Here is a 19,284-nt window from a genome sequence, read left to right as displayed (position 1 = left end):
AGGGAGGGAAGCACTGTCCCTTAAAGTCATAGACCTGATTCAGCAAGGTACGTGAGCATATGAGCAGTCCCAGTGACTTCAGTAGGGTTACAGTCTGGGTGACAATGGGAGCACTCATGTGCTTAACCACTTACATGCTTCCTGTGTTTGCACCAGAAGCAGCAAGTGCCTGGTGCAGGAAAGTGTTGAGTTTAAGATGAATATTCTCCAACCTCCCATAGAATGCCATGGACTGGGTTTGGGGAAGGAGCACAGAGGTTAGAAAACCCCAGGTGGGCTGCATGCCCCTTGAACTTAGCACTCAGTCCCCTACCCCAGTGGGTCCGAGCAATCAGGCACCCTCTTGATGCAGCCTCCGGTTCCGCACCAGGGAATAATTAGTCCCTAGGCAAAGGCTGCATGGAATGTGCATCCATACATTGCTATGGAGATGCAATGTGTAAGTCTCTTACGTTTCTGCAACACCTTCCTGAAATGCTCTGAAATCACACGTGTTAGCCCCTGGTACTAGTCGGAACTGACACCCCCTGTGACCATCAATCCATCCCAACGTGTCTCGTCTGCACTATCTGTGACCTTGCCTTTCAGCAGAGTACATGAGGCCGTGGTCTTTTCCCACCTCCCCAGCCACCTCTCCTGTAACACTCTGCACTCATTTCATGCTGGGTATTTCACTTAGGGCCTGATTTTCAGAGGCACTGAGCACCCACACCTGGTTGTCCCAAGCTGGGAACCCAAAAACGGCAGTGCCCAGAATCAGAGGACCTTTGTGAGAATTTAGGCCTAAATCTCCCTGAGGCCAACTCCAGCTCCTCTCTCTCCTGCTGAACTCAGACCTGCCCTTGGCCCTCATTGTCTGACCCTGGCATCACACCCTAACCTTGAACCCTCCTTCTCCTCCCAATTCTCCACCTCCCTATCTCTACCACTGTCCCATTGCCCCAAAATGTAGGTTGCATTATTCTCTCCATTCCTTTCCCTTGAGTTAGGATTTAACTCCAGGGTTGGTTGTTGCATGGGAAGAACTAACCCCCGCTTTCCGCCCCAAGGTTGCCCTCTCTTCTCTATCACCACTGGCAATTCCACTACACCCTGTCCAGCAGACTCACAACCTTGGTGTCATTTTTGACTCATCTCCCCACTGCACTGATGTTTATCACTAAACCATGCTGCTGTTTTCTTTGTAACATCTGCCTGTTCCTCTCCATTCCCACTGCCAATAAACCCCCTCCGGCCTTGACTATTTCTCATCTCAACCCCTGCAGCTCCCTTCTCTGAGGTCTCCTGCACTCTCACCTCCATCCCCTCTTCAACCAGTCCAGAATGCTGCTGCAGAAGTTGTCCACTGGGCATGCTGCTCTGACTGTGTCCAGACCTTCTTCAGATCTTTTCATAGGCTTTGCCTTCCTGCCTGCATCAAACTGAATGTAAGGGGACTGTTGCCCCCTTACTAACATTCAGTGAGGGTGTTTTTGGTTGACTAGCTCCCAGTACTAAAAAGGGGGAAGGGTCGATGGCGAATCAGGACCCTGAGACTGACAGCCCCCAGGTACAATGGGGAGAGGCCAATGCTCCAGGTCAGCCTGAATGACAGGGCGGGCAGGCTAATCAGGGAGTCGGGAGGCCCCATCCTCCGTGTGAGCTGGAATTGCCTGGGTCAGACAGAGTGGGGCCGAGCTAAGGAGAAAGCAGGGGCCCAAGCTAAGCTGGGAGCAGAACTGTGCCAGATCCAGAGGGACCAGAAAAGCAGCCCAGAGAGAGCAGACCCTGTCCTGGGAGCAGAGTTGCAGCCCCAAAGCCAGAGGCACAGCCCAGAGAGAGCAGACTTGCCCTGGGAGCAGAGCTGCAGCAACCAGAGCCAGAGGGGCCAGAAAAGCAGCCCACGAAGCAGGTCAGTGCTGGGAGCAGAGTCACAGAAGCAGCCTGCAGAGCAGACCCTGTCCTGGGAGCAGAGCTGTAGCAACCAGAGGCAGAGGGGCCGAAGAAGCAGAGACAGAGGGATGGAGCTGGAGCTGGAGCAGTCCGGAGCTGGGTGTGGTGAGCAGCTGGGGAGAGCGAGGGGGGACCCTGGGCAGCGGCCCAGCACAGGGAGATGCCTCAGCCAAGAGGCTCTGCAGGCCAGGCTTGGATCCTAACCCCGACAGGGCGGGGGTGACACTGGGAAGAAGGGTCCTACCACCTAGAGCCTGAGAGCATGTGGCCACCACCAGAGCAAGTGTTCAACTCACAGCATCCCTGCAGCACAGCCAGGGCCTGAGAAGAAGGCCTGGGACTTACAAGGAACAGACTGTGAACTGCCATGATGTTCCAGAGACACTGTTTGTGAAGTTCCCTGCCACAGAGCGGGGTGATGTGTTTCCTTTAACCTTTCCCATTTTTCCTTATTCTTTTTCAAATTAATTGTTGATTAAATAACTTGCATTTGCTTTAACTTGTATGTAATGGTCAGTGGGTCAGAGAAGTGCCCAGTGCAGAGAGAGTGCCCTGGAGTGGGGACACCCTAGCCACTGACCTACGTGACCACAGCAGGGTTGGGGGTCGAGCCCCCCAGGAATCCTGGGCCCAGCCTTGTTGGGGTTACGAGGACTCGGCCAGTCCTCAAGGGCAGACAGGCCACTGGGTAAAGGAAGTGGGAGCGAGGACTCGGATCCTTTCGCTAGCCCACTTCACCGAGGTAGTGCAGAAGCCAGGAAAGTTCCCCAAAAGAGCAGGACTATTCCCCCGCTTACATGAAGCTTCATGACTTCTAAACCTACCTTCTATCTGCTTTCTTCTTGACTCATCTCACCTACCAATCTATGGTCGTTCCCCCCCCCCCCCCACACACACACATCTTGGTCTGTGAGATGGTGGAAGGTTTCTATACTTGACTTCTGCTATAGCCCCAAGGTGCTAAAGAATCCCACAGAGCATTTCATTGGTGTGCTGTGGCCACTGGGATCTGCTCACTTCCTTGTGTGTGGCTCTCCCAATTCCCTTGGAAAACCTTCTCCACCTTGGCGTTTGCTGAACATCTGTGCCCTGTGGTCTCATTCCTCAGGTACGGTCTGTGCCCACCGATGTCAGTGAGTTGTGCCACCGACTCCCCTAGGAGCAGGGTCAGTTCCATGGAGCGCTGCCCTCCTCTCTGCTGCTTGGGAAGTCACCTCTGACCATTTCTATGCAGCTCTGCGAAGACACCTACAAACGCTATGATGCCATCCACTGAGCTGCCCCTTCCCCCACATAGCTCAGTGGCTGATTCCCACCCACTGAGCCCCCCATCCCTCAGGTCTCTCTATGCCTGAACCTGGCGATTCCTACCCAATGAGCCTCCTCTCTCCCTGCAGATTCGGACACAGAAAGGCAGAGCCTCACCCATGTTGGCATGGCATGGCACACACAGGGGGAGAATCGGACATTGGCCAAGAAACACACACACACACACAGATGCCCCCTGGCACTGCGGTGCACTCACAACTCATGCCCAGTGAGCGGGATGGCAGAAGCTCACGGATCCACCTTTGCGCTGGGACCCTACCCAAGCAGGGACTCACAGGCGAGACACACACAAAAGCAAAGTCACACGGAGATACAACACAAACTGAAGCAGAAAGTCACGTGCCCACCCACCCCCCTGGCCTCCCCCCAGCAAAGCAGATTACACAGGCCGAGTGAGTCATATCCACACACCCTCACACCGTCCCAGCTGAGCGGCACGGACACACTTGTGTGCTGACACACACATCCTGAAGCTCTGCTGGATGAAGAGTCTGCGAGCGTGCGACTTGGTAAACGGAGCCCAGAACAGAGCAAGCTGAAGGATTGCAGGTTGCTTTTTATAGCAACGTATCAATCCTGGGAGACAGAGGTTCTACGGAGCGCGGCTCCTCGTAGACACAATTAGAGCAGCTCACCGGCGCAGTGCTTGTGTCAAGGGCCGGCGTGCGTCCCCTGGAGGCATCCTCACGCCTGCGGCCTCGGCTCCATTCTTGGAGTCCCAGCCCCGAGCCGTCGCAGTGTGAAGGGCAGAGCCGAGCCCTGCATCTCTGAGTGTGCTGGGCTTTTCAGCCAGTCGCTTGGTCACGCCTCTAGTTTGGGCTGGCTGGTGAACGAAAGGGCATCCCACCCTGCCAGGCTTTGATGCAGGGCCTTGTGCAGGGAGGGGCGGGGGGGGGCATGACGACACCTCGTCATAGGTTTCTTAGCTAAGCATGTGAAATGCCTATAACAGGTGTAAACTGGCTCAGCCACCCCCAATCTACCTACCAGCTCCCTGGCCAGCAGCCAAAGCCTGTGCTGTGCCCATGCTGTGGTGACACTGAGGCGGGTCTCCTGTTAGCGCTGCCGGAGTGGTTCAAGGCGTGGTGCCAGGATCTGAAATCCAGTAAGGAGCGATGCTCGGGCATGTCAGAAATAGAGCCCAGCGTGCGAGGCAGGAGTGGGGAGGGGCAGGGGGCATGGGGCGGGGCCCACAGCAGTGTCCAAGCACGCCCTGTACGAGTCTCCCTACCCCCCGTTTCCCCAGCCAAGAAGAGGCCAGGAACGGAGGGGCCTGCGCCAGAGGAGGAGGAGAGCGAGAGCTGCAGGGGCGCTGAGTGGCACCGGGGGTGGCACCTAGGTGGCCCCCAGCTGGACGCAGAGCAGGAGGCTGGTTCCCTGGAGGAGGAAAAGGCGGCAGTGGAGGCCATGATGCAGCAGGCGGGGGAGCCCAGGGGGCAGAGCCCCCGCTGAGGTTCACAGCTTGTATCCAGACGGGTGCTGGCCTCCTGCGCTTCGCCCTGGTGGCCTGGCCTCCGAACAGGGCCCCCTCCAGCAGGATGTCTCCCACTTCCTGCAGCGGTGCCTGTCCTGCTGCTTTTTTGGCAGGGGCTGCCTGTGTGCCTGGCGGGAGGGGGAGTGGGGGCTGCCCTGCTGGACATGGGCGTGTTGTCCAGCTACATCCCTGTGCCTCCCAGTTTCCTTCCACTGGCTGCAGGGGGCAGGATCCCCCTGGGATACAGATATGTCTCCCATCTCCCCACCTGGCGTACGTCCCTGCATGAAACTGCAGCTTTTGGTCCTCTCTGGTACCCCACACGCGGGAGTCACTGTGTGCTGGCTCCGGTACCGGGGTTCCTTTGGTGCACGCGCCCGACCCCTAGCTGTTAAGGTATTCAGAATCCCCTGCCTATGCCAGGAGATCTGTGGGCACGTGGCTGGCATTGCAGGCTGAGCCCCAGCTCGTGGGGGTGGTGGCTCCCTGTGGCCCATCCCTCCACCCCAGCTTGACTAGGCTACAAATGCAACCCCACTGGGGAACCAGCTCGAAGCAGTTCCAGTCTGGAGCAGGGATGCAGTCTCAGGCCAGATCCAGAACCAGCCTGGAGTCTTGCTCTGAGACACAGATACGTTCTGGATTGTGCTACAGGTGGGGCCAGGTTAGCCCACGGTGAGAGCAGGGTCCCTGCCAGGACTGCATTTGTAGCGTGGGCACTGGGCAGATCCCTGGTAGAGGCCCTGTCTGTACTGCTGTCCCCACAAACACTGGTACCTGACTTCCACTCGCCTGTGGCCACACAGGGCTCTAAGAGTGGAGCAGAGGGCGTGGCTGGGGCCTGCCAGAGGTTGTGACACCCAGAACACACCCAGCCAGCGCTCCCCGGGACAAATGTGGCGCTACTCTGACAGGATTTACTCCTGTCCATTGGCCTGCCTTTGAGCTGGTGTTTTCTGTCTGGATATCTGTGTACGTGCCTCTCACACAGTGTAGAAGAGGAACTCACCATGGGCGTGCACCTTCCTGGCTGAGTGTGGCATAACAGGGTCTTCTCTATGGGTGCCCCCAGCCAATGGCTGCTCCAGCCCTGCAGTCATTCATTGCTTCTTACGACTTGGCCAGCGAGTCCCACCTCTCTGGGCGTAAACTGAGTCCATCTCAACAGCAGCCTCCTGGCTTCTTGCTGGGCCTTCAGCCTCACCTCAAAATTTATTGGCTCTCCAGCCCTTGTCACTGGGGACCTTCATGCTCCCATCCCCTGGGAGCCAACAGGGAACCCAGGACCCTGTAGCAAGCAGCTAAACTCTGTCTATTCAGCCCCACTGCTGCCTCCCTTGGCTACCTCCTAGCTCAGCCTGTCTCTAGGCCTCCCTCCCAGCCCCTTCCAATGCTCACTCCTCCACAGATCCCCAAAGGAGGGTGGATTAGTCACAGGGGACAAAGCCTATGCCAGGAGGCTCTGGCATCCAGCAGTCTCAGGCTTGCCCTGGGCTTTTCCTCTTTGAATTCCTCTCTCCAGACTTGGCACCGCTCACAGGTGTAACGGGGCATGGCTGATTGAGCCCGCAAGCTCTCCCGAACCCCTTCCTGGTCAGAGGAGGGCTGCAGACGCCATCACACTGGGGGCTGTCTGGGGTTGGTCGGAGATGCACGATGGCCAGCAGGCAGCTTCCCCTTCATAGGCCTTAAGGGAAGTGCTGGGACGGTTAGAACATAAGAACATAAGAATGGCCATACTGGGTCAGACCAAAGGTCCATCCAGCCCAGTATCCTGTCTGCCAACAGTGGCCAATGCCAGGTGCCCCAGAGGGAGTGAACCTAACAGGTAATGATCAAGTGATCTCTCTCCTGCCATCCATCTTCACCCTCTGACAAACAGAGGCTAGGGATACCATTCCTTACCTGTCCCGGCTAAGAGCCATTCATGGACTTAACCTCCATGAATTTATCCAATGCTCTTTTAAACCCTGTTATAGTCCTAGCCTTCACAACCTCCTCAGGCAAGGAGTTCTGACACCTCTGGCTGGGTTGTCTGCGGAGTCCAAACCCCCATCGGCCCTGCAGGGTGACACGCAGGTGGTAGCAAAGGCTCCTGCTCTCAGAGGGTTGCCTGAGCCCCGTCGAAGGGCAGGGGGCCTGACCCCGGAGGGGTGCATTCCCAGGCTGGAGAGGGGCACGGGGCCTGATGCAGGAGGAGTGAGTGCCCAAGCTGGAGAGGGGCAGGGGACCTGATGCCTAAGGGATGCTTCCCAGGCCGGTGAGGGGCAAGGGGCCTTACGCCTGAGGGGTGCGTTCCCAGCCCGGTGAGGGGCAGGGGGCCTGACCCCCGAGGGCTGCATTCCCAGCCCAGAGAGGGGAAGGGGGCCTGACACTGGAGGGGTGCGTGTTCAGGCTGAAGAGGGGCAGAGGGCCTGATGCCCAAGGGGTGCATTCCCAGCCCAGAAAGGGGCAGGGGGCCTGACGCCTGAGGGGTGCATTCCCAAGCCGGAGAGGGGCAGGGGGCCTGATGCCAGAAGGGTGCGTGCCCAGGCTGGAGAGGGGGAGGGGGCCTGATGCCTGAGGGGTGCGTTTGTGACCCAAACACCTTCAGGGTGTGGTGTTCTGTCCCATCTCGTGGCACCGAGACCACTTAGAGAGAGAGATTAATGAGTCTGCTCTACAGCCTTAGCTAACAGGCTTTTAATTCTTGCGGTAGAGGCTCATGCACCAAGCTCCAAAGACTCCAGGCTCCAGAGACCCTAGGTTCAATCCTGCCCACTGACAACTGGGGTCTGTCGCTGTTACAAACACGTTCCCAGCCCGGAGAGGGGCAGGGGGCCTGAGCCCGGAAAGGGGCCAAAGGTGCAGCTGGCCCTGTAACTCTGACAGAGCGGGGGCACTTGGGGCACCTGCATTTCTTCCCTATGGGAACCTGTGACCAGGAATACGGTGCTTTCTGCAAACAGCAGATTGTCTAACAGCAGGGACAAAGAACTAGAGGGAGCAGGATTTTCGAACAACTAGTGTACGTGCACATGTCTGACCTAGAGCCCTACTGTAACCGTCCCCAGCAGGAGCTAGAGAGCCCAGCTTCTCCAGCCAGCCCTCTCCCAGGCTCCTGTGTGCATGTCTTTTCCATCTGCTTCCCCCTCCCACTGCGCTGTCCCGAGAGCAGCTTTTAAATCCTGCCCCGTTCTTTGTTAGTCTCAGCAGGCTTTGTCCTGCCTGGTCAAACCAGTTTTGTAGGCTCAGCAAGTGATGGAGCAAGAGTCCCCAGAACTAAGTGCTGGCAGCACTATCCCCATACCACCGCTTGAGCCACCTCCATCCTGCCCCACAGCTCCCCTAGGGAGAGGCACTGAGCTACAGAAAACACCAGGCCAACATATGGTGCAAACAGATTATCACCGAGCAGCTCTCTATTCCTCACGCTGGTCTTCCTTTTCCAGAGAACAGGGCCCAGGCAGGCCCCTCTGCCCAGAGAGGGGTTTCACCCCTTGTGCTGCTGAGAGGCACGGGGCACACAGCCCTGGAGAGCGAATCGCAGTGTTTATACACAGGACAGGCCCAGTGCAGGCAGGGCAGACTTCCTCACATGACCTTAGGGGAGCCCTCTGCAAACCCAACCAGGCCACGGGTCAGCTGTGATTGGCCAGTGTGGACACTTCTGCATTAGGGACTGGGCTGACACCTCCCGGTACATAACACAACACACACACACACTTTCTACAGACCAGCCAGCAGGTCACAATGACCCACGTTGGATCTGATCTGGTGTTCACAATGTAAGTGCCCCCCCGTTCCATCTTCCATGCTGTACCACCACAACTCCCAGAACAGGCAGGGCTGGAACAGGCTGGCATTATAAATCAGACACTTGCAGGGTCAAGCCAGGACACATTTTTGGACTGGTCTGTACTGATATCCCCAAGTTTTACCACTAGATGGCAGCTCAAGAGCAATTATTTGTACTGTATTACTAGATGCCACCCATAAATCAGGACCCTGCTGTGCTAGGCGCTGTACGTACAGACTCCCTGCCCCAAAGCTCTTACCATTTAAGTCCAAATGACGGGCTGGCCAAACTGCAGCTGACAGACTTCTGCAATGTATCCTGCAAGGGTGTGGAGCACATGTAGCATTGCATTCTGGGACTTGTAGTCTTCACAGGCTGCAGCTTCATTGTAAGGCTGACGCTCACACATCCTTAAACAACATCCTCTATTTCATGCGAACTAGGTGGGAACTTGGGAAGCTGCCAACGCACACGGTGACTCAGCATTCCCTTTCTCTCACACTGCAATGGAGAGATCTTCAAGACACTCCAGTCCTGACCCATTCCTGGCTCCTCCTTCCTTTGATCTGTACCTCTTTGCACTTTGCCACCTGCCGCCCTTCCAGTGCATTGGCAGCACTTTGCTTTGCTTCCCACACACTGATAAAGAAACTTCTGGAAAGCCTGCCTGGGGCTTTTATTACTGGTGTTTGTATCTATTGGCTAGAGCAGGGGTTCTCAGACTTCATTGCACCAAGACCTCCTTCTGACAACAATTACTAGAGGAGGGAGAGAGAAGCCTGAGCCACCTACTTAAACCCTGCTGCCCTGGGTGGGGGGGGGGGGGGGGGAGCCTAAGCCCCACCACTCCGGGCAGGGGTGCCAAAGCTGAAGCCCAAGGGCTTCAGCCCTAGGCAGGGGGGCTGTTACTTGAATTCTGCCACCCAGGACTGAAGCCCTCGGGCTTGGGCTTGAGCCCCGAGCGGTGCAGCTTGGGCTTCAGCCCTGGGCCCCAGCAAGTCTAAGCCAGCCCTGGTGACCCCATTAAAATTGGGTCCTGACCCACAGTTTGAGAACCGCTGGGCTAAAGCAAGGACTGCTGAACTCTGATCCCAACTTTCCTACTAGCTCCCACCTTCAGCTTGGGCAGGTCATGTCATTCATCTGTGCCTCGGTTTCCCCATCTGATGAATGGGAATTATGCCTCATGAGGGTCTGAAAGTAAAGTGCAAAGCCAGATCGGTTAGTCCAGTAAAAGCTGCCTACCATTTCAAGGGCACCATTACGGAGCCCCTGTGCCTTCCAGAGACACCTACCCGACCTACGCCCTGCTGGACTCTCCCAACCAGACCTCTAGGGAGCTCCCATTCCCAGCATACACAGTATCTCTCCATTAGCATGCCATGTGCTCTGGGGACCTGACAGTATCTGCCGTGATCTGCAATTTGGAGCCTCTTCCTGGCCCATTGCTGCACCTCCCAATCCCAGCTGTCGCTGGAGAAGTCCCACTCCATACTACTCCCAAGGTCTTGCTCCACCCCCAGGACGTTCTGCTTCGCTGCCCCACACACAAGGGTTGGCTGGGCGCAGGTGACTCCTTGGGACTAGACTACCCTGGGCAGGCATTGCCCCACACTGGAGTCCAGGTCACGGGGTAATTCAAGGCAGAGCCCCAGTATCTCTCCTAATGGGAGAGCCAATGGATGAGCGACATCTCCCCTGAAGTGGTGAATGCAGGGTCCCCTCCGATTCTGGCCACTGAATTCCAACTCATAGTCATAGAGCGTAAGGCCAGAAGGTACCCCCAGATCATCCCATGAGATCTATCACAGGCCACCAACACCCACCCACTAAACCCAGCAGCCGATGGGAAATGAGGGGAACTTGTGACAGCAGCGGCGGGGACAGGGTCTGCAGTTCGGCAGCAAGACCCGATGTCCCTGTTTCCCTGAATCGGTCTCCTTTGGGAACAAACACAGAAATCCCTGCATGCTGGGACTCATCGCCATAGATAATTTACAGTTCAGACATCACTAAACCCACCACTCTGCTCAGCCAGACTGAAATGGGAGAATGCCCGTTAGTTGTGATGGCATTAGAGAAACAGGAAGTTTCAGTCTTAGAGCCATTGTTCTGGACACACTAAGAAGGCAACAATTATAAATTGGCAGTAGCACCTGGAGGCCTCAGCCAAGAGCAGGATATCTTTGTGCTAAGCACTCTGTGTACTCATAGTGAAAGACAAACGTTGCCCCACAGACCTTACAATGGGAATAAATAGTCAAACAGAGGGTGGGAGAAATCTGGTATTATCCCCATTTTGCAGCTGGTGAATTGAGGCACTGAGAGGTTAAATGACTTGCCCAACATCTTCCAGGACGTCTCTAGCAGAGCCAGGAATTGAACTCAGCCCACTTGAGTACCGTAAGCACAATGTCCTCTTTAAAGTGCTGTGGGCCCAGGGATTCCGTAACAGCTTGGGCTGAAACACATGCTCAGATAAAAAACAAAGCAAGACATTAAAACTGTCAGTCCGTGCTAGTAAACTTTATTTACAGTGTGCACCTGACCCCAGAAACAATCAACACACGCCTGTGATGTGCACGGTCTGGGCCGTAACCAGGGCGGGCCAAGTGGGGCAGCTGCCCAGGGTGCAAAGCCGGGTGGGGGCGGAAAAATGTGTCAGAAAAATGACAAAACAAAACGATACAGGGCACAAATAGGCTTGCTCGTCCCAGGCCTAGTTACGGCTCCATACATGGTAAGGATCCCACTGCGTCTGAGCCCTTCCTGCGCGCTGCCTGGGATTGCTGGCTTAGTCCAAGGCTCGGGACTGTGTTAGCACCTTGACAATGCTGCAGGCAGGGAAGGGTTTTCCATCCACGGGTTTGCAGTCTTCATGATCTCACTCCACTTGGCTTGGACAGAGTTTAATCAGTTTAATCACTAGAGGTGGGATACTCTTTCCTGGGGAAACTTCTGTAACCCTTTCCTCATCATGTTGACTCAGTTTTTCTTGGACGGGCTGATACTAGCCAAAGGAGAAACCATGAACTGAGCCTTCCCCAGCCTCTCTCCAGGTCACAGCCCAAAGGTGACCTGGCAAAGTGTACAATACATTAGCCTTGTGTTCTTTTACTGCTTCTTTATGATGGAGAAAGACGGTCTGAAAGGGTTTGTCATTGAAAAAAAAAATTCTGCTTTTCACAATTCAATTCAAGTCCTGTCTAGCTTGGAAAGATTCGATGGTGACAGGAGAACTTGCGAAATGATGAGATCGCAAAAGCCAAGAGAGCGAAAGCTGAGTACCTGAGCGGGTGAGATGAAGGAATGTCTAATCAGACTGTTTTGGGGGGTTTCGATGGGAGGATGGGGGTGGTTTTCAGGCATATTTAACTCCAATGACAAATTAACATTCTGAAGAAAGGCTGCCTTTGCCGCTAAAGATCAACACACCCAGCCCTTCGCTTCTGCTGTGAGAGCTCACACTATATATCCCTGAGGCCCCCCGCACCCGTCAACAAAACCAGGGAGACCAGACATGACCGTCCTGAGATTTCTAAAGTACAAAACAAGCAGGAAAACTCGCTCTCTCGCTCTCCCTTTTTGCAATCATAAAGCAGCCAAAAAAGAGCAAAAGCTCCATTTAAAAAACTTCCTTTGCGCATCATCTTTAAACTTCTGTCCTGGGGAACGAGGACAGCTCGCTCAGGTTTCAGGAAGACTATAAAGCTGTAACGTGAAGCTGCCCCTGGAGACAATGCACTGCTTTGGCAGGGGGCACTCACACTGCGTGCATGCTGATGCACTTTTTGCTGACTGAAAAAGAATGGGAAGAAACACGTGGGTGGATTCACATATAGCTGTGCATAGACGTGCACACACAGAGCTTAAAGCCAGGCCCGGTGCCAGCCCCCCCTGGTTTGACGGCAAGCCTTGCAATGTTCTGTATACACATGTACGGGTTTGCACAAATTTTGTTTCATTTTTGCCTTCCAGTTTAGCCCTGTTCTAAATGGCGGCCATCTCCCATCACTGTCAGCAGGGCCAAAGCCACAGGCTGCCCTCAGCAAGGTGGCTGCCATGTCCCTTTGACACTGCAGGTGAACAAACACCTTCAGTTCCCCCAGCAGGAATGGCCACCACCTCCCATTGCTCCCAGCGGGGAAGAAGCCAAGCTGCCCGCAGGAGTGGGAGTGGCCATGTGAGGGTCAGGCTGGAGAATGTGGCGACCCGGGAATGGGGCTGCCAAAGGGGACAGGGAGGGAACGGGGCGGTGCCAGACTGAGGTGGGGTGTGGCTCAGGCGAATATGGGGAAGTAGAGGGGAGCATGAATGCGGAAGCTGCCCATTAGGTAGGGAGGAGGATAGAATGGCAGCTCCCATGCCCCAGGGATCGGGAGGGAAAGTGGAGGCCCGGCTGAGCAGTGAGGGTGTCTTATGGGGTCATGTGTTGCAGGTTGGATTTTAGGCCTAATGGGGCCGGTGAGGGGGGAGCTTTCCCGGAAGGGTGAGACCCTCAGATAGTAGGTCTATGAACACTAGCCTGACTGATCATAAAATAGCTCCACACCCTTGGGGCTGGCCATGCCGGTGTCACCCCTCTGCAGTCAGCCATTCCTACCTGCCACACCCTGCTTGCTGCAGACCCTGACATGCTCCCCTCCCCAGCCCGGTACCCAGCCCTCTAAGCACACACACCTCTGTTTGCATAGCCACAGCCTTTGAAAGTTCATTTCCTGGAGGGAGGGTGGGAGCCCTGGGCGCTGTTTACCTGCCTTCAGACCAGAGTTTGAGGCACAGGAAAGTTTCTCTGAGTCGCAGCATCATAACACACTAACTAGCCAGGACTCAGTAACCCAGCCTCAGCCCCAGCCCCCGATGCGCCTTGGGCTTCCAGGGCCCAATCCAACACAGGTTGAAATCAATGCAAAGTCTCCCATTCGCTTCAGTGGGCTTTGGATTGGGATCCCCCCATTCCTGACCTCCCCGCCCTTCTGCGGCTCACTCACAGGTTGCTGTACACCCGGGCAACAGGCAGCACCTTCTGTCCCTTCCCCTCCCGACATGTCCTGCAAGGAACGCCCTGATTCCCTGCAGCAGCACCTGGGCCCCAGCAGTAGCCACCTGCAGCTCCTGGAGCAGCAGCCAAATCAAATACACACAGAAGCCCCTGGTGCATGGACATGCCAAGAAGGCTAGGATGTGGGGGAAGAAATGCAAAACAGCTGAGGCCAAAGCAGTTCCCCCTGCGCGACGGGCAGCCCCGGTCCCTTCCCACTACTTCAGTGCTGATGGTTCCCACCGTACCCCCGAAGGTGCGCATGGCTGATAACGCTCTGTTAGGCCGTACTGGTCACGAAGACCATCTTGGAGGAGTACACCAGGTCGACAATGTAGGCGATGAGGTTGAAGAAGGTGAGGAAGGTCACGCCCAGCCGTCTGTTCCAAAAGTGAAGGCTGTCACCTGAACTGGGTCTGGGGTTCCCTCTGAAGTTGAAGACGGGCCAGATGATGGCAGCCGTCAGGTACAGGAGTACAGCCAAGGCGTTGTAACCCACCAGGACTTTCTCCAAAGGGAAGGGAATGTAGGTGAGACACCGGCCGATGGTGAGGATGATGATGAACAGCGTGACAATGAAGCAGATGCTGTAGACAGCTATGCACCATAGCTGGCCGGGTTCGGTTTTATATGTCTTGGGTTCACTCACCAAGGAGAAGATAAGACAAGCCACGTAGGCTTCAAACACCTTCAGGAGGCCAGGGACAGTGGTGAGGAAGCTGCTCCTGTCTCCAGGCCTGGCTCGGGTCAGTCCAACCTCGATGGTGTAGGCAATGAAACAGACGCAGGACATGGCTGTAGTTGCTGCCTGATAAGCACATTTGTTGTCAGAGCAAATGTCGGTGATGAAGGTGGAAGGGTATATGATGGAAGAGGTGAAGATCATGAGCACCGCCAGCATGGCGAAGGCGCTGGTGAAGTCATCCCAGGACAGCAGCAGCTTCTCAGAAAAGCCAAACAGCTCCAGCACCACGATCAGCATGGACACCAAGAAGCAGAAGCACCAGGTGAACATGCACCAGGTCCCATAGGTTCCTTGGAAGTGGCCGGAAGCAGCCGCCAGACTGAAGGCCGTGCAGGACAGGAAGATCTCAAAGAACCGGACAATCCCCACAGGGATGATCAAGGAGCGAAAATTCAGCTCGACGACTGGCATGATGCTCTGGGCATGAGAGAACCCCAGCAACCTGTGCCAACTGCAGCAGCCTTTGCCTCTCAAACTGCAGAGCCAGGTGGGAAGGCAAGAAATTCAGGCACCCTCGCCCACAAAGCTTGGCCCAGGCTGGCATGCACTAGGCGTGAAGGGCTGGAGCGGGTCTGGAAGGCTGTATTGTTAGAACAGAGTGTGAGGTGCCAATCTTGGGCACAGCCTACCTGCCCAGCTTGCAGCACCGCCCACGTGGAGCACCAGGGAGTGGATGCAATTGGAGTTTGCTCTTATCTGGGCAAAGGGGGTGGGACCCTGCTCCAGGGAGATGGAGCTAGGGAAGAAACACTTAATAAAATGGCCGATTATCTGACGCTCTGCCTGAGCCCAGCCTGGAGTGAGCAGGAGGGTCCCACTCACAGCACTGCTCCCCGGCTCTCTGCCTTGCACTGTGCTGGCTGGTGAAGGGCTTCTTCGGCATCCTGGGGAATGGCTGCCTGGCTTGCTCCTGGAGCTGAATTCCAGGCGGTGCCCCCGTGCTCCCTCTCGGCTCAGGGCAGGGCAGCAGCAGAGTAGATCATTCACAGGGGAGTTGGTTAAAGAGCAACTCGTGGTGTCGCTGCAGCTGACTGGTTCCTGGGAATTCTGTGTAACTAGATCGCCTGCCCCCTCCACTCACACGGTCATGCTCCAAAGCTTCTGTCCACACAGACTCACACCTCCCTGAGCCTGCTGCCCCCCCCAGCCCCATGGGGTCCTTCACACCTGGGCGAGGTGCGCGTGTATGTGTGCGGGGCTCACAGGGCTGATTCAGATTTCACCCACGCTGGTGTAAATGAGGAGGCACTGCAATGAAGTCAACAGGGCTACACCACTGCACAGCTGGGGCCAGGGAGAATCAGGCCCTAGTACCTGGTAGCAAGTGTCGGTGGTACAAGGTGCCATGCGTTCACAATGGCTGCTCACCTCAGAGCTTCCCCCGCAAGCCGGTTCCCCTGAGCTGGGCTAGCAGCTGGCAGCCCACGTGCTTACCTTCTCTCTGTAAAGCAAAGGGGGGGTGCATGCCAGGAGGTTCCCACCTGCGCTGAAGGGAGGTGGAGACAGCGTGAGGCTGCGTTAAAGCCTGTGGCCCTCCAGAGAACGGGAGGTGCCATCCAGGAATGTGAAGATAGCTGGTGTTCTTTGCAGCTGGATGTGCTTGAGGCTAGAGGTGCTACCAAGCCAGGTCCTGAGCCTGCAGCTGGCTCCATGTAGGTGCCAGGGGTTGTGGGTGCAGGAGCGAGGCCCTGGGGTGCGTGTGGCAGGAGGCTGGATGATGCAGTAGCTGTTCCAGGTGAGACTGAGGAGGTTCGGGTGGAGTAGTGGCCCTAGGGGATTCAGCCCTGGAGCGATCCAGGCTGAGTTGGTGCTGACTGCCCCCCCTTTATCACCCTTGGGAGATCTCCTTGGCTCTCTTCCTCCTGCACTTTCATTGTAGGGCTAGGCCTAGGGCTGCTGGGGTATTGCACATCAGGAACTATTAACCCCTTCTCCCCCACAACTTGTAATCCCATGTAGTAAGAACTAGCAGGATGAGGCCTATTGCCTCAGCTACTGGGCAGAGGCTGTGAGTTGGGCGAGGACCTCATTCATCCTTCAGCAACAGCTTTGGCAGGTGACGTGAAAGGAAACCTGGCCCGAGCTGAGCTGGTGGGAACGGCTCTTTGCATAACCTAGTGCTTCACGCTCCTTTGGATGCTGGCCTGAGAACCTGACACGCCAGCCCCTTGTGGGGGAAACAGCCTTTACTGTAGGAGGCTGCCCTTTGGCACACTCTGTCTGTGGGTTTGGTTTGCTCTGTGCTACTCGATGAATTTTGTTCCTCACAGCAGAGCAGGGTCCTCCTGGCTACTCCCTGCGTCCCAGTGGAGAAGGGACTAGCTCTTGAGATTGAAGCACAAGCCTGGGTGCAGAACTCCTGGGTTCCACCTGCCTGCCTGCCCTCCACCCCATCCACATCCTGGGAGTTCCCAGCTGGTGGATGATAACATTGCTGGGCTCTGTCAAACACCTGTTGCATTCTACCCCCAGAGGTGGCGGCATTTCACTGCTGGATGACGGGATTCAGGTGGTGTTTGCACATGCCTTGGTGGGGGCAGGGCTCCAGAATGTGCGAGGTTATTGCATCTGGGTTCCTGAGGGGTGGAGGGTGGTGAAAGGAGGAGAGCAGCATGCTCCTGGCACAGGCAGTTGCATGTAAAATGGCCCCGATCCTGGAAACTCAGCGCTTGGGTAACCAGCTTGGGCACCTGGGGGCTGATTTCCAGAGGCGGGGCTGTGGCTCACCTTGCTATCAAGCTGCAGGTAAGGTACTCAGCCCCACTGAAAACCAGGCACAGGGGGTCACAGGTTGGCCTCCCCAAATCAGTGGCTGTAGCATTCCTGGGTGGGAGCTCTCTCTGGCTAGGGGAGATGGAGACACCCAGTGAGTGGAGGGGCCCACTGGCTCATAGAACCTCTCCTTGCCCGCAGAGCTAGGGCAGATGTGATAAGCAGTGCTCGTCCCTGCTGGCGCGCTGCTGGGAATGAGGAGCAAGCCAGGTGGAGGCGCAGGCTGGGGCAGGGCCAGACTCCTTCTCTGCTGTTTGCGAATAATTAACAGGGCCTGCCAGCGGGACAGTGCAGTGATTGGAGAGAAGAGGCCGGTGCTACCCCCAGAGCTGGGAATGTGGAGGAATGCAGCTCTGTAAAGGGCCCCACTGCTCTGGATGAAGGGAATGGCAGGACTAGGCCTGGTTTGTCCCTGTCCCCGTATTACCTCCCGCTTGCTAGTGGATTCAGCCTCTGGGAAGAGGTAGCCCCATTTTCCAGATAGACAACCTAGGTCCAAGGAGGGGACGAAGCCCCTTGGTAAGGTCGCCAAGCCAGGGACCATTGCTTGGTGCCAGACCCCTGGGGTTTCCTCTCCGCAGTGAGCAAACAAGCTTTGCAGGGGCAGACTTCGCACCGTCCGCGCATTAACTGACCTACCAGAATTGCGGGCCAACCCCACGTTGGGACCCAGCCTAGAGCAGGGATTCACCCGAGAATAGTGGTGCAGGGTCTTACGCCCTCCTTCCTGGGGATCTCCTCTAGCCTGGAGGCCTAGCCTGTTCCCCAGGGCAGGCAGCACAGTGGCTGGGGCTGGAGAGCCCCTAGCATGCTCCTGGTAACCCTGTGCAGCCCTTGTACTCCGGGGGAGCGGCAGGGGCTGGGCTGGTGGGAGCTGGTGTTTTTATGCCCTGGCGACCAGTCTGCAGTATTTTATACTCTCTTTAGCAACCAGTGATGGGCAGTGAAATGGGCCTGCAGCATGCTGGCAAAGGAGTGGTGGGACCATTTGGGGAGCTCCCAGCAGCACCATTCAGCCCCAGCTCCTGGCCAGCTCTAAATGGGCAGGGGGGTTGGGGTTGGAGGCAGGCTCTGCAGAGCCCCATGGGAGCGTATTAAGAGCTGCCAGGCAATGCAGGGAGCTGCCCTCCTTCCCACTCCTAGACAAACAGGTCCTGCGTGGAGCTCTGCATTGGTGGCTTGCACATATAGCTGGGGCCAGCCGTGCCAGCTGGACAGTACCCACCACAAGGGCTCTGCTCTCAGCTGGGGACTCTAAGGCAATTACCCCAGACCCAATACTTTCTGCCAGCTGCCCTTACAGGTGCATTGGCCCCTGCTGGCAAGAGGTGGGGAGCAGAGCCTTGCAGCCCGAGGGGCCAGCCTGCAAGGGTTGGGTTCGGATTGGGTCTGCTCACTCCTCCTGCCCGGGGGGTCAGGGAGGCAGCAGCCGTGTGTCCCGCTCCTGCCAGCTGCCACCAACTCACTGTGCCGATGCCATGCGGAGTGAGTGTGCTGAGGAGCCCACAGCACCCACAGTGCAGCGGGGGGTTGGGGCTGGCAGGAATGGGGCATGCAGCAGCCTGCTGTGTTGACCCCACGGGCAAGGCAGCTGGAGACGGTTCATGGGTATGCGGTGTGGGGAGCAGGGACAGGGGCAGGTGTGAAAAGGACTCGACTCACTCTTGGGCTGGGTGGGGTCAGCTGTGCCCGAGCAGACCTCTAGGAAGGTGGGGCTAGGGAGCAGGGTGGGGGAATGGCCCAGGGGAGCTGGCTGGAGGGCCCTGTGGAGAAGGCGTCTGGCAGCGTGGGCCGCTCCAGGCTGGCCAGGGCATAGCCCCAGCTGACCACTGCTGATTCCTCTGTCCCTGTAAGGGGCTGGCTGCAGCCTTCCCTGTCGGGCTCGAGGCACTTGGCCTGTCGGGGAGCTTAGTCTGGCTGATGCCCCAGGCAGAGCACAGCTGGGTCGGGATGGGGGGAGAGGGAACTCTCTGACTGGAAGGAGTCTCAAGAGCCCCACTGCTCATTCCCTCTCAGTGGCAACGGCTCAGGGCCCCCAGGCCTTTTTAGCCTCTAGCTCCCCTCTGGGGAAAGGCCAAGGGTCCCTGCGGGGAAGGGGGTCCAAACAGGGATGGGTTAGGCATAGACGCACAGGCGGCAGGAAGGGGACCCTGGCTGAAGCACTGTACATGGGGCCGGGGTGGGAACAACTCTGCATGGCTCCCTTCCCTGTG

General features: G+C 56.7%; 1 protein-coding gene across 1 annotated transcript; it reads right to left on the bottom strand.

Annotated features, from left to right (window-relative positions):
• Positions 1–11,023: 11,023 nt before the first annotated feature.
• On the bottom strand, positions 11,024–19,172 carry LOC125643584 (myeloid-associated differentiation marker). Its single transcript, XM_048866443.2, has one exon. The coding sequence runs from the start codon at positions 14,708–14,710 to the stop codon at positions 13,835–13,837; it is 876 nt and encodes a 291-aa protein (XP_048722400.2). The 5' UTR covers positions 14,711–19,172; the 3' UTR covers positions 11,024–13,834.
• Positions 19,173–19,284: the final 112 nt, after the last annotated feature.

The sequence above is a fragment of the Caretta caretta genome, chromosome 10 (assembly GCF_965140235.1).
Source record: "Caretta caretta isolate rCarCar2 chromosome 10, rCarCar1.hap1, whole genome shotgun sequence".
Classification (NCBI taxonomy): Eukaryota; Metazoa; Chordata; order Testudines; family Cheloniidae; genus Caretta; species Caretta caretta.
The sequence above is the reverse complement of the archived record's forward strand: the minus strand, read 5'-3'. Positions and strand labels throughout refer to the sequence as shown.